Source organism: Taurulus bubalis (assembly GCF_910589615.1).
Source record: "Taurulus bubalis genome assembly, chromosome: 10".
Taxonomy (NCBI): domain Eukaryota; kingdom Metazoa; phylum Chordata; class Actinopteri; order Perciformes; family Cottidae; genus Taurulus; species Taurulus bubalis.
In genome coordinates this window covers 26,590,225-26,605,530 of record NC_136598.1, presented here as the reverse complement: position 1 = coordinate 26,605,530, position 15,306 = coordinate 26,590,225, and the positions used below count along the sequence as shown (strand labels likewise).

General features: G+C 44.3%; 1 protein-coding gene across 1 annotated transcript in view; it reads left to right on the top strand.

Moving 5' to 3' along the window:
- Window positions 1-14,066, top strand: part of LOC306742545 (A disintegrin and metalloproteinase with thrombospondin motifs 15-like) — a gene marked incomplete at its 5' end in the record, with an annotated part of 15,498 nt that extends 1,432 nt beyond the window's left edge. The window contains 7 exons of the mRNA XM_079224935.1: window positions 1,879-2,011; window positions 5,584-5,751; window positions 7,987-8,276; window positions 8,368-8,545; window positions 9,282-9,457; window positions 10,397-10,572; window positions 11,054-14,066. Of these exons, the coding sequence (XP_079081061.1) occupies window positions 1,879-2,011; window positions 5,584-5,751; window positions 7,987-8,276; window positions 8,368-8,545; window positions 9,282-9,457; window positions 10,397-10,572; window positions 11,054-11,831 (1,899 nt within the window). The 3' untranslated portion in view covers window positions 11,832-14,066. The remainder of the gene's footprint in view (window positions 1-1,878; window positions 2,012-5,583; window positions 5,752-7,986; window positions 8,277-8,367; window positions 8,546-9,281; window positions 9,458-10,396; window positions 10,573-11,053) is intronic.
- Window positions 14,067-15,306: the final 1,240 nt, after the last annotated feature.

Below are 15,306 nucleotides of genomic sequence, written 5' to 3'. Positions count from 1 at the left end.
AAAAAAGCCAAGAAACATCAAACGTCGAGGCCTCAAAAGTGTCCACAAACCAGTGGGTGATGTCAGGGCGACGCCCACTTCTGATGTCCTGTCTATGGCACAGACTTTTAAAATCCTGTAAAATGTTTGTCGTCATTTGATTGACTTCACAACAGTACATATATTAGCTGTCACTGCATTCAGTCCTCCGTCCATGTGTGCTCTGCTGTAATCTCCTTCCTTTAGTTCAATGAATCATTGGAAAAGACCAGCTGAGCCAGCTCCCTCTCTCTGGTTGTTAATGGCTGCTTTCCATTAGGTCCAGTTGGGCTCCTCCACAGCAGAGCAACACGCAAAATCCCTTCAAGGTCAAAACTTGACTTAAAAAATAAAAGAACCACCCGTGGTGCTGGAGAAAAGATCCCTTTATTTACACTGAGGGCCATCGTATGCAGGAAAGTGCCGGTCCGGCGTGGCGGTCCTTGTAAGGCACAATGCCGCTGCTGAGATGGAAAGAATCTTGTCATTATGGAGAGAGAGTGGTGTGGAATACACACGGCTTCCTGGGCCTCATCCTAACGTTCCCCGTCCGCTATGTGTTTGATTTGACTCTGAACTAAATCATTTTAAAGGAACACAAAGACGCAGAGGCTCAATCGCTTTGAGGTCAGAGGCCATTGTCTTCCTGAAAACAAGGAGTCACGGCTATGTTCACGAACAATTCATTGTTCCAGAGGGAACTAATCGACATGCCGGCAGCTTCAGAGTCGGTCCGCGTACTCGCTGTGGGTGCAGTGATGCTTTGAGCTAAATGCTAGCATGCCAACCATAGTCTGAAGTGGACGTAGTCGCTATGACGTAGCTCAGTGGTTTGTGGACGGATGTTATGAAGCCTTGAATTAGTCATTTTGGCCGTCGGCTACTTAGTTTTTTTACAATCAGTGAACAGGAAGTGACCATATCTGGACTGAGGAGGAGTGACCCCCTGGTGGTCAGGAGAGAGAATGCAGCTTTAATACATGATATACTTCTATACAACCAGATGAGTCACCCCCTGGTGGTCAGGAGAGTAAATGCAGCTTTAACACATGATATACTTCTATACAACCAGAAAAGTCACCCCCTGGTGGTCAGGAGAGAAGAGGAAGCTTTAACACATGAAGCATAGACTTCTATACAACCAGAGGACTATCATGTCAACATCTTGGAAGTATTTAGTCAAAAACAGAAGCCCTGTATTAATTGTTCTGACCTGATGATGGCGATAGATGAGAATTCAGAGTCGTATGATATTGCAACATAATAATGTATCGTCTTTCAATGGAATCATATCATGATTAAATCATATTTAAATATACCGTGATTGAAGTTGATAACCAGCACATACTGACCAGAAAACATGCTATATCATGATTTATATTGAGATTACCTTTTTTTCGGGATAGATTTTGACCAGCCCCAATTCTGACCAGCCCTAATTTAGAGAATCACCAAAGTTAATGTAATGGATCCAGAGGGAAACATGCATGTCTGCACCCAATTTCATGGTAATCCATCCAAAAGTGGTCGAGATATCTCACGAAAAAAATAGAGCCATGGGATGGACACAGTCACTGGGATTCATCCTCTTTACCTCTTCAGCCAAACACCAAGAGGAGATCTGTGGTGGGTTACCTCCCCTGACCCTCTGCCTCCATATATTTTAAGAACAGAGCACTAATAAACAAACCACAGTCCCATGTGCTTTGTGTTAGTGCTCTTCGCGGTCGGCTCATTCTGTAGCTTCAGGCACACCCTCAGAAAACATGTTTGGGAACATGTTAAAGAAGACTCTAGTCCAATCGGATTGATCAAGATTTCTGTGAATTAAAAAGTGTAGCTGACCTGTCGTGTCTCCAGGATCTCTGCGGGGCCACGACCTGCGACACGCTGGGGATGGCTGACGTCGGGACCATGTGCGACCCGAAGAGGAGCTGCTCCGTCATCGAAGACGACGGCTTGCCCTCCGCCTTCACGGCGGCCCACGAACTTGGTGAGCAAGTTAGGATTTTCAATCAACTGAACACTCACGTTACGCATTTTAGAAGCTGAGATACACATTTGGCCTCCAACACAGTCTCACGGCAGTTTGTGAAGTAGTCAAGAAATGCAATCTATTATTACAGGGACACAAATTGTTGTGTTTCTTCATGTCCCTCAGCACGACTTCTTGTGTACAACATTACGTTAAAACCAAAAGTTCAGTTTAGGCAACTAAACTAAAAGTTAGGTTTAGGAAACACAAATACCAACAATTAGGTTTAGGCAACAAAACCACCAACAGTTAGGTTTAGACAACTAAACCACCAACAGTTAGGTTTAGACAACTAAACCACCAACAGTTAGGTTTAGGCAACTAAACCACCAACAGTTAGGTTTAGGCAACTAAACCACCAACAAGTAGGTTTAGGCAACTAAACCACCAACAAGTAGGTTTAGGCAACTAAACCACCAACAAGTAGGTTTAGACAACTAAACCAAGAACAGTTAGTTTTAGACAACTAAACCACCAACAGTTAGTTTTAGACAACTAAACCACCAACAGTTAGGTTTAGGCAACTAAACCACCAACAAGTAGGTTTAGGCAACTAAACCACCAACAAGTAGGTTTAGACAACAAAACCAACAACAGTTAGTTTTAGACAACTAAACCACCAACAGTTAGGTTTAGGCAACTAAACCACCAACAGTTAGGTTTAGGCAACTAAACCACCAACAAGTAGGTTTAGACAACAAAACCAACAACAGTTAGGTTTAGGCAACTAAACCACCAACAGTTAGATTTAGGCAACTACACCAACAACAGTTAAGTTTAGGCAACTACACCAACAACAGTTAGGTTTAGTTAATTTCCATTGTCATTTTTTTTCATGCTGAGCTACGCAAAGAAAACAGACATTTTGTTTTTTCCTGAACAGAAAACCAATAGATTGCTTTGTGCAGCTCTTTCATGGACTGATTCTGGGCTGTGATTCTGGGCCTCAGAGTGAGCTGCATGTAACCTCAGTTTACAACGTCAACGGAATTCTGCTCTGACGGACGCATAACCAGCGTGGAAACTGGCTCAGCCGAAGGGTTTTGTAACATTCACCACAATCTTAGTGGCCGTGGTTCTCAGTCCTGGTCCCAGAGGCCTTTCCATCTGAGCAGCTATTTAATTTCATTCACCTGATGTTCAGTTTGTAAATCACTCCCTCGTTAGTCAGACACAATGAAAACCAGCAGGTCTCTGGAACAATGTTGAAATCTATTCGTGTTGGACGTCCCAGCTGCACAACGTAACTCTGCACGATGGCAGCTGCAAATGGGAAGTGAGAGATAACGGTTGAAATATGTCTCATGATAACATTATACTAACAAATGTACACTTATCTGGAACATTCCAGTTCGCCTGTGATGCTTTTGTGAGAAAGCTGAGCTAGGAAAAGGGATGAATGGAGTGAAGGAAATAACAGGAGACACTTTGCACTTCAGGCTAAAATGTCCAATCCTCTATAAGAGTATGGTATGTGGTACAGCATGCTTCAGCACACACTCATGTATGTAATCTGCCAAGTTAGGCATGAATCGTGGCAGTTAGCATTGAAATGGCTTTGGGATAGTCTTATTCGACTGTTTGATTCTAAATGGACCATAATGTACTCAATGAACATCATGCTGTATTGAAGAAGACTTGAAACTAGAGATTGAGACATAAACTCATGTTTATAATGTTTACTGAGGGAATAAATCAAGAGAGAAGTAGAGTCATTTATATAGACTTCTATACAACCAGAGGAGTCGCCTCGTTTCAGATTTAGTCTGTGAAAATAAATGTAAAAGCAGCTGAAGTTGAACACTGCTATTCCTTCTTTTTCAATAAAATATAATGGGTTATTAACCTTGTATACTGTAGTTATAATAAACTGTCTAGTTAAGGTAAATCCTATTCATAATATAAGGGACATTTATTTTTTACCATAATCAGTGGTTGAGGCTTTAAACGAAGCAAAACTCATGAAACCAGATGCACAAGTATAACTCTCGAGGCCCCCAGAGAGGAATTGGTTTACACTGTCCTCATATGTGTTCAGTCATTTCCTCCCAAAATGGTCCTGTCTCATGATTGAAAACACAGTTTTTTTTTTCTTTTTTGGAAAGTACTTCATGTTCGTATTTAAGGAGGGAAATGATTTCCTTGGGAACTAAATTCCCCCGTCAGGCCGGGTTTAGAACATGGACGTATGCCACGGCGTATATTCCCATGCATAACTGCATTCCTGTCTGCAATGACATCAGCTTCAAGTCAGTCCAGTTTGCTTTGGCTCATACTTACATGTGTCTTGAGGTGTCTGGTAAAACGCTTCACTTTTTGTTGATCAACTCGGACAAACATGTTAAAAAAGAGGTTCAATCTTTTGCTTTCATCATCTCAGAAACATTTCAAGGATGAGACCTTTTCTTTCTCCCAAAAATCTGGGAACGGTTATCCACGCATTCAAAACTAGTCGATTCAATTACTGTAACTTTTTTCGCTCTCTGGCATTAGCACATTCACTGGCTACCTGTTGCTTTTAGAATTGACTTCTATCTATCAGATCTCTTGTTGCCCATTAACCCTGAGATCCTCGGCTGCGTTGTTCTTTGCTGTGTACCGAGGTCCTGATTCTTACATAAAGGTGATGGAGCCTTTGCAGTCAGGGGATCCTAGACTCTGGAAGGATCCAGCATTTGTGTTTTGTCTGTCAGCATAAGAATAATGCCGATGGAAAGTCAATTAGGATCCTTATTTGGGGCGGACACACAAATGAAATGCATCCACGTGAGCAAGTGACATACTTTATAATATCCAAAAAGACGACTATTGGTGGGCGTGAGGGGAGAAGGACGAGTCCAACCAACAGGACTTTCAACTAAAAGACTAACAGTCCGAGACCTTTAACCTTACTATGTGATTTAGGTCTAAACTTAACTGTTGGTGGTTTAGTTGTCTAAACTTAACTGTTGGTGGTTTAGTTGTCTAAACTTAACTGTTGGTGGTTTAGTTGTCTAAACTTAACTGTTGGTGGTTTTGTTGCATTAACTAACTGTTGGTGGTTTAGTTGCCTAAACCTAACTGTTGGTGGTTTAGTTGCCTAAACCTATTTGTTGGTGGTTTTGTTGTCTAAACCTAACTGTTGGTGGTTTAGTTGCCTACACCTAACTGTTGGTGGTTTAGTTGCCTAAACCTAACTGTTGGTGGTTTTGTTGTCTAAACTTAACTGTTGGTGGTTTTGTTGCATTAACTAACTGTTGGTGGTTTAGTTGCCTAAACCTAACTGTTGGTGGTTTTGTTGCCTAAACTAACTGTTGGTGGTTTAGTTGCCTAAACCTATTTGTTGGTGGTTTTGTTGTCTAAATCTAACTGTTGATGGTTTTGTTGCCAAACCCTAACTTTTCATAAGTTTGTTTCCTAAACCCAACTGTTGGTTTTGTTGCCTAAACCTAATTGTTGGTTTTGTTGCCTAAACCTAAATGTTGGTTGTGTTGCCTAAACCCAACTACTTGACCGTAACAGCCTTCCTTCTGCCCCCCCTCGTCCCTCAGGCCACGTCTTCAACATGCCCCATGACAACGTGAAGGCATGTGAGGAGGTATTTGGGAAACTGAAGGACAACCACATGATGTCTCCCACACTGATTCAGATCGACAGGAGCCGGCCCTGGTCCGTGTGCAGCGCTGCCATCATTACCGAGTTCCTGGACAGAGGTCATGGTTAGTAAACACTTCCTGTACATGTCGCTGGACTCCCTAATTCTGTCCAGGCTTCATGCTCTCAGCTGGTTGTAATTTAATTGTGTTCTCACACAAAAAGACCTTGGATCTATTTGGTCACGGTTAAATTTGTAATTTCACTCGAAAGTGATCACATATACTTACTCTCATATAAAGAAATATCCATGTTATTTTATTTAGGTTTTTTTGGGAGTTAACATACAGTATCTATTTGGATGCAATTTTTGTAGTTTCTTTGGGCCTTTCTTGAGTTTCTTTTTTTATTAGGCACAAATACAATTTGTGCCTAATCCGCACCAAATGTTTTCTTGGAATGAAAGTCAAAATAGTGAGGGTCAAAGCTTTCAAACACACTTCACAGAAAATAACACAATGAAATCAGCAAGAGGACAAAACCTGATAACAGCATAATATCAACTAATCCAATACCATAAAATTGACAATCAATCAATAATAAAGACTTTTGGAGAAAAATGTGACTACAAATGGCATGTTTGCTGACTGTGACTGTTGCCAGAACTTTAATGTGTTGGTTCAGTCTCACCAATTTAGTTTGTTGCCACAGCAAGCAGCTGTTTTTACCAAAAAAAGTTCAGATAAACCCACCGTACCAAACAGAAAACAGATTTTCATCTTGGGAGTTGAGTAAATGTGACTGACATTCAGCAGCTGCACAGAAACACACATATGTGGACACAGATGAGTTCCGAACTGGTGTATCCGTTCACAAAAGTTGCAGTAAAGTGGGAAACAAAGAGAGATTAATGCAGGCTGGCTGATGGACGGCAACATTCATTTGGTGTCTGCCAACTTTCGGTTGGTGGACGCCAACGTTTGACTGGTGAATGCTCATGTGTGGTTGGTGGATGCAAACGTTTGGTTGATGGATGCCAACGTTTGGCCGATGTCCACTTGTACAGCAGTTGTCCCGTCATAGTAAACCTGTTGAAGATAAAAAAAGGCATATTTTCTCTTACAGACAAGTATATGATGAAATTAGGAAACAATTGATCTCAAAGCACGTTGAACCCAAGCTTAAATTACCTTACATGGGATGAGAATTCTGCATCATTGGCAAAAAATACTTTTATTTTTCTGAAACACCAAGTCAGATATCTTAGCCAGGAAGGGAATATTTCATTACAGAACTGGCACAACACAGAGTCTCTCTTACCTCAACAGAAATATGAAACACTCTGTGGCAGAATCACTCTGGAGTGCAGTAAACTGAACAGGTGTACCCGAGGTAGTATTTTTCCTTGAGGTGTAATTATATATGCTGATGATGACAGAGTATCCACTTCCAGTATCCACTTTAAATAAAACATTCCAAAGTGTATTAATATATTACTCTGTTTTTTCTCCACACTGGCTCCTTTATGCCAAGTCTTTCTCTGCCAGTGTGTAAACTCTAATAAGTGACTGTCGACCCGCCCGCTGAGCGTTTACTAAGTTGATCGCTGCTGTCTTTTCTATGTGAGTTATCTGTCCAATCCAAACATGAGCTGGTGCCTGTGCTGTCTCATTTGGACAGCTTGCACTCTGGCTTTGTGCACAATGAAGACGGTTTGAAGCTCATTCATGAGCATTCATTAAATGTTATAATCCATCGTTTTATAGCCCTGCAGCTTTGCACAGCCTTTGGTCGACACTACCTTAAATGGACTAAACAGAGTACCCTTCTAATGCACAAAAGTTTGAAAGAGCAAAATGCATTCTGAGGGACATTTGATTTGAGTAAGATGATAAAGTGTTTATGTTCCTCCCACTCTATAATGACCAAAGTGTATTTTACTCTTTTAGGTGATTGAAAGCAAAGGTTGTTAATTTTCTTAAAAAACATTTATTTTTATGTTTATTGAAATTCTCATTACATCTCGTGGATGCCTAGGAAATAATTGGTATAGCCACACATTTTCAACATAAACACAAAGTCCAATAATCAGTCTTCCTTTAGCTACTGTAGGTTTTGTTCTCCTTCAGCTCCTGAGGGAGGTATCTGAATCTTTACCACCTGCTGGTGTCCTGTTTGGTGCTGGACTTGTAGCGTAAATCAGGCTCATTAGCTTGTGCACTGAAAACAGCTGGTCGTTTCCAGCTGTTTTCAGACCAAAACAATGAGCTGAACTCTGTGGGTTTGTCAAAATATAAATTGGTGCATGAAATAAATTGAAAGGCCTGATTGGTTGTGATCTTGTTGGTTCGTGTCTTTAGGAGACTGTTTGCTGGACCAGCCTCAGAAGCAGCTGTCTCTCTCGGACAGCCTACCCGGTTCCAGCTACAGCCTGCACCGGCAGTGTGAGTTGGCCTTCGGGTCCGGCTCCAAGCCCTGCCCGTACATGCAGCCCTGCTCCAAGCTGTGGTGCACCGGGAAGGCGCGCGGCCAGCTGGTCTGCCAGACCCGACACTTCCCCTGGGCGGACGGCACCGGCTGCGGCAACGGCAACGGCAAGGTCTGCTACCGAGGAGCCTGCACGGATAAGAACAACACCATGCACATCAAGGTGAGCGTGTGCGCAGAGCGAGCCTCATCCTGATTGGTCGTTCTTTTCATCACAGACTGATGTACCGTTGCTACAACCCTCTTTTTTCCAGGTGGACGGCCGGTGGGGAAAGTGGGGGCCATTCGGAGGTTGTTCCCGGAGTTGTGGTGGAGGAGTCCAGCTGGCCAAGAGGGAGTGCGATAACCCCGTTCCTGAGAACGGAGGCAAATACTGCTACGGCCTTCGCGTCAAATATCGCTCATGTAACCTCAACACTTGTCCCGACACAGGTAACCTCGTCTCTGTTTGAGTGCGTTCACACAGTGAGACACACATTGAGGGCTGTGGCCGTTCACCAAACCAGTTCCCCTCCCCAAACAGTGACTGTCCAATTACCTTTGAAGGAGTTGAAGCAACCATAAAACAAGTTAGCAAAACACCAAAATGTCTGGTTGTTGCACCTTCGATTGCCAACAAACAAGTTCAACGTACTTTCTCGCTGGCACCAAAATACTTGTTCTTCCCTGGACACTACATATTGGGCCATGTGCTGATGTATTCTAACCACTCACTAATATCACACGGATCTGGAAAGTTGTTTTGGTTGCATTCTCCATCTTTTGGTGGTTAATGTCCTCATATAGCTTGACAAGAGATTACAGTCCGCTCTTCTTCTGTTAGCAAAGTAGTAGTAACTTAACCTAGTAGCTCCAAACCACACAGTTAAATGTAGGGTTAGAGATATGTTGCATTACGCCCCGTTTCATGACTGGCACATCCACTGGAGGAGCTGGCCCTGGATGATGTCATGAGTTACCTTTCAGCAGCTCTGTGCTGTTCTTTACTGTTTTGTTTAGGGGAAATGAACACTTCAGAAACCCCAACCAAACACATCGGTTATTTTGTTATCCTAAATGCGAACAAGTCTGTAAGCTAAGGAGCAAGCTAGTGTGTATTTAGGACCCCCTTTGCCAGCGTTGGAGTAGTCGTCAATCTAGCGCGAAGTTGTTGTTTTTATGTCTCCAGGGAAGAGTTTCCGTGAGGAGCAGTGTGAAGCGTTCAACGGTTTGAACCTGAACACCAACAGACTGGGTTCCTCTGTGGTTTGGGTTCCAAAATATTCGGGCATCTCCCCAAAGGACAAATGCAAGCTTATCTGCCGCGCCAATGGGACCGGATACTTCTACGTCCTCGCTACAAAGGTACGTAGCGGGTTTATGTTTGAAATGACTTTGGGGCAGTTATTTGGGGAAATATTCCTTTTTGACTATTTGACTCTAAATTACCATAATTTAATAAATGAACATCATGCTGTATTGAAGACTTAAAACTAGACATTGAGACATAAACTCACGTTTACAATGTTTACTGAGGGAATAAATCAAGAGAGAAGTAGAGTCATTTATATAGACTTCTATACAACCAGAGGAGTCACCCCCTGATGGTCAGGAGGGATAATGCAGCTTTAATACATGAAGTATTTACTTCTATACAACCAGAGGAGTCGCCCCCTGGTGGTCATGAGAGAGAATGCAGCTTTGACACATGGAGCATATACTTCTATACAACCAGAGGAGTCGCCCCTTGATGGTTAGTAGAGAGAATGCAGCTTTAAGGCACATCAGCATTGCCTTCAACTGGAGGTTGAAGCTAAGTGGGTATCAACTGTTGTACTCGCTAATGCAATCTGTCACCGAACACCTCGTCATGAGTCAAATGCTCATGGGAGGTGTAGTTGAAACATTTATAGAAGCAGCTCTCTACTCACAAAGGGTTGGAGTGTCACTGCCTGGTGAGATTTGTTCTCTTCTTCCTCAGTGAGGGGTGATGTGTTGGTGCCTTACAGAGCGATGAGAGTGGTGAGAGGGAAACATGCAGGGACAGCATCACCTCACAGCTGGGGCTTGTCAGGAACTATTTATGCAACCAGAAAGCAAACAAGTGTGTAGCAGCGATGCTATCCAACATCTCGTTTACACTAAAGGACACTGTACACTCAGTCTGGGGATACTCTCTATTTATGTAGCTCTCTGGTTCATGATGTTTGTTTAGTCAGAAGAATAAAGTATGGATATGGATGAGCTCTTTCCTTCCCCCTTGTTGTTGTTCTTGCTTACACATTAGTCTCTGAACCCCTGCAGGTTGTGGACGGGACGCCCTGCTCTCCCGACACCTCGGCCGTGTGCGTCCAAGGAAAATGCATCAAAGCGGGCTGCGATGGCAAGCTGGACTCCAGCAGGAAGTTTGACAAGTGCGGCGTGTGCGGCGGCGACAACCAGGGCTGCAAGAAGGTCTCGGGAATGTTCACCAAACCTGTGTAAGTATAGTGCGCCGGCACGCGCCGAACTGCTCTTTAGTGTCGGGTCTAAGTCAACGAGGAGGTCAATGTCATGAGCAGGTGTGCAGTGGAGATGTCTTTGTGTGTTGTTGGGAAGGAAGAGATAACGTATTGCCGTCTTCACTCTCAACAATCTATCTCTGAAGACGCCACGCAGCCTCCGGATGTACAGCGAAACCGCTTTAATTATTAAGGAATATTCCAAAAGTATCAATGGACAAAACTGCACTGGACTCTGAGGCCCTGATTACACCGAGATGCACGAAAGGTTGATGTCCTGTTGCCGTCGTGGTATCGGTCATATCGGGGTAGTATTGAGCAAAGTATCAGTGCCTCCCTAGTCTCTGGACATCCTTTATGTCGATGATCTTTAACCGTACATGGAGCACTGTTTAAGTTGCCCTTCAGTGGCCCTTCAGCATCGTTAACGCTCTTTATCTCCACACTTTTGCCTTTTCAGTCACGGCTACAACTTCGTGGCGATGCTGCCCGTCGGAGCTTCCAACATCGACGTCCGCCAGCGCGGCTACCGAGGGATAGTGAGCGACGAGAACTACCTGGCGGTGAAGAATCGCCACGGCAAGTACCTGCTGAACGGCAACTACGTGGTGTCGGCCGTGGAGCGCGACCTGCTGGTGAGGGGCAGCCTGCTGCGCTACAGCGGCACCTCCACGTCCGTGGAGATCCTCCAGGCCATCCGGCCGCTGCAGGAGCCCCTGACCGTGGAGGTGCTTTCCGTGGGGAAGATGACTCCTCCCAGGGTTCGCTACTCCTTCTACATCGCCAAGGAGAGCAAGGAGGAAAAGACTCTGCGGAAGGAGGACAAAAGCCACGCGGCGCACAACAGCGTCCTTGCGGACAGCAACAGGGTGGAGGCCAGGAAGCAGGCGACGGGGAAGAGGCCGGTCAGCCACTGGGTGACAGGAAGTTGGGATTCGTGCACGGTGACTTGCGGGACCGGCCTGCAGAAGAGGGCGGTGCACTGCCAGAGCGCGGAGGGGCGTCCGGCGGCAGACTGTGACGGCGCCGACCGGCCCGTGGCGGTAAGGGCGTGCGGGGATCCGTGTCCGTTGTGGGACATCGGAGTCTGGTCTCACTGCTCCAAATCCTGTGGGAGGGGCTTCAAGAGGCGGCCGGTGCGCTGCGTGACGGAGAACGGCCTGAATCTACCCAGAGACCACTGCTCTGGGAGGAGGAAGCCTCAGGAGCTGGACCTCTGCAACCTGAAGCCCTGTTAAAGCCGAACAGACACCAGCCCGGGGACTTCTTTTTGTCAAATTGACGATTTGACACAAACCTTCACGCCCGAATCTGCGTGATAAGGATCCCAAGGCTGCGTTGGGGTGAAAAATACCCTCCGATGCTGCCTGAAGGGGCGTCTGCTACAAGAAGAAAAACCAACGGAGACGGAGAGGGTCTCCCTCCATTGTTTGAAAAAGACAGACATCTGTTTAGACAGGAGAGCCGTCGAACCACCTCAGTTGGGATCGAGCTCAGTCTACCTCAACCAGGACAGATGCCTGAGCATGTGCAGAGAGACGGAGGAGGAAGCTGCAGAGACGGTGATCACACACACATCTGCACACAAACAAGGTTCACTGGTTTTGTCACGTGCACAGGATGACGTTGCAGAAGCCAAAAAGAGAACAGAAAGTCCAGGACCAAACCAAGAGAGCGTGCTGGGGTGTAACCTCAGAATCTCACCTGTGAATTGACATTTTTGACTGAAGAACTTCTCAAAATGTGAAACAGTACTGTATCACTGCAGCGACACCGAGACCTAAAGGGTCCACTCAGTCTCTCCATGGCCTTGTTGTTGACTGCTTCTGGAGTCGGTGCTGTAGAATGATCTGCAGCGACTAAACTCATGTTGTCATTGATTAGTTGGGTCTTTATGGCAACGTGAACCACCGCTGCTCTTGTTATTCATCACAAAATGCAAAGAAAGTGTTGTTGTTAAATCAGAACCTTTGATTGCGCGTTTGTCCGTCAGACGCAAATCTGCACGAGACTTAGTTCACGCTAACGAGCAATTCCTAGATTTAGAAGTAAACGTTCCAAAATGGGTCCCAGTTTATGTGAATGACATCCGCTGACAGGAAGTGAACATGGACCCAAGCTGTTGCCTTGTTATTGTTAAGGTCTATAAAGTAATGTCATGGAGGTTTTTGGGAATATTTCATGCCATCAGTCAGAGACAAGAATCTGAAATGAAATCCTTCAAATCTTCTTTTTTTTTTTTTATCCAAACCGACCGGCGCTCAGCCGCTTGTTGCCAAAGAGCCACGACCTCGAGGAAAGCCGCTCATGTGTTCTTTGAACAATTCTGAAACCAAAAGGGACATTTTTTTTAAATATTTGATATTTTTGAGGTTTCCTGGTTGCGCCCCCTAGTTGTGTATTAATTCGATGCGACCCCGTTAGCGCTCTGCCGATGTAGATGGAGAACATCGGATCAAACAAATACAATTATAACAGTAGCAGCGTCAACCACGCGACAACAACCACGTCAGTCTTCTTCTTCTAGTTGTTTGAAAATAAAAACCAAAGACAGTTTCAGCTGATTTGATGGGTGGCGGGTATAACGGGACACAACATTTCACGGGTAGGCAACGGAAAAACAAAGAAGAAAATGCAAAAAATAGCAAACCAAACAGTTGTTCATTGGTCATAATTGTTACTTTCACCGTTAAGGCTTTCAAATACCGCCATATTGGCAATAATGCATAAATATATGGCAAAAATAAATTAGTTAAAAAGTGAATTCATTGTTTCCACGGCATAGAGTTTAAATAAGGCATCGCAACAATCTCATACAAAATCACATAAATGAAAACATTGTTTTCAGGCCATTAAAAGTGGTATCACTTGGCGAGTAGCGTTTCCTCAAGCAGCAAACACCATGCATCATTCATTGATAGTATAATCTGTAGTTATCAATCTTTAGTGAGCTGTTTTGGAAATCTTCCACCCTGAAACACAATCAAAGACCCAACGCCGTGCTTTGCATCATGGGATTGTTTCCATTCCATTGTATCACTGTTACTGCACTTCCAGCTGCTTAATATGAATGAATGGTTGAATAGAATAAAATGCACCAGCTGTCTTAAAAACAAACTCTTTAAATGGAAGGTTGGAAGTTCAAGGACCATTGTACATGTTTACCAAAAGGATTCAACATCTCTCAGACCCAAACCTTCAACCCTTCCAATTTCACACTTCAATGCATCAGACATTGCAGAATAATAGATAACTATTGGTGTTGTAAAGGTGGTCCTTTTAAACGCAACATGTCCTGCAACAGAAAATGTAATTACTCTTCCAGTCGGATTCGACTCAGGGGACCAATGCTGCCGTCTAAAGGAAAAGGACGGCACTGTACAGTTAGTTTGTCTTTTTTTTCACATCATGTACATTGTATCAGTTGTCTTTTGTATTGTATACTATGTATACATTCATCTCGATGTACAAAAATAAAGTATATATATAAATATAAGAATATGCTGAATCATGATTCCGTTTTTTCAAGTAGTATTCAGATATTTTGAGAAATATTACTTCCCTACTGTCTGTTAAACATAGTTAGATGGCGGACTGGATGCAGTCTTCCATCACATAAGAGGAGACAGTCTTGATTTCTCAGCTCTTCTCCAGCTGACTGCAGATGAAAACACATTCATTCATCCACTTTGCTATTCTGCTGACTCAAGCTGCCCTGTGAAAACACACCAGTATGACCAGCGGCTGCCCAGTAAAGCTTTTTGCATTGTTGGACGGACGTCCCGCAGACCAAGGATTTGACCCAAATGAAGGTCCATACTGGGGCGACTCCTCTGGTTGTATAGAAGTATATGCTTCATGTGTTAAAGCTGCATTCTCTCTACTGACCACCAGGGGGTGACTCCTCTGGTTGTATAGAAGTCTATGATTCATGTGTTAAATCTGCATTCTCTCTCCTGACCACCAGGGGGTGATTCCTCTGGTTGTATAGAAGTATATGCTTCATGTGTTAAAGCTGCATTCTCTCTCCTGACCACCAGGAGGTGACTCCTCTGGTTGTATAGAAGTATATGCTTCATGTGTTAAAGCTGCATTCTCTCTCCTGACCACCAGGGGGTGACTCCTCAGATGTCCATTTAGTACATTATGGTCATTTAGAGTCAAACAGACCATAAAGCAGGGGATGCTTTAGGGGCGGGGCTACAAGGTGATTGACAGGTCTCTACGTCGCTCCTCCTCAGTCCAAATATGGTCACTTCCTGTTCACTGGTTGCAGAAAAAACAAAATGGCGACGACCAAACTGCCGAACTCCTGCAGACTGTTGCTCGTTGCTGCTCCGACTGATGTCTGGAAAATGTGGTTGATGTTTTCAAGACTTGAACCTTGTGAAATGGGCATTTGTGAAAACATGTTGAACTAAACCAAACATCCACATGCTCTGAATTCCAGCGCTCTCACCTGAGCCGCCACCCAGCCAGGGGACCACATGTGCTGGGTGTGTTTTTGCTTTTAAAGACGACATCTGATGGAGAGAGTTTAGTCTGTCCGTCGGTTAAAAACACAAACACCGCTCACCAGTCGTCTTTTACAGCTGCTCTGGGGTCGTTTCCCCAAAACACTGCCGGAGCCGCCGAGAGGAGAAGCCTCTCTGCTAACTGATGCACTGCACGTTAGCATGGATGACATCGTGGCGTTTGCTTCTCCGCCACAGA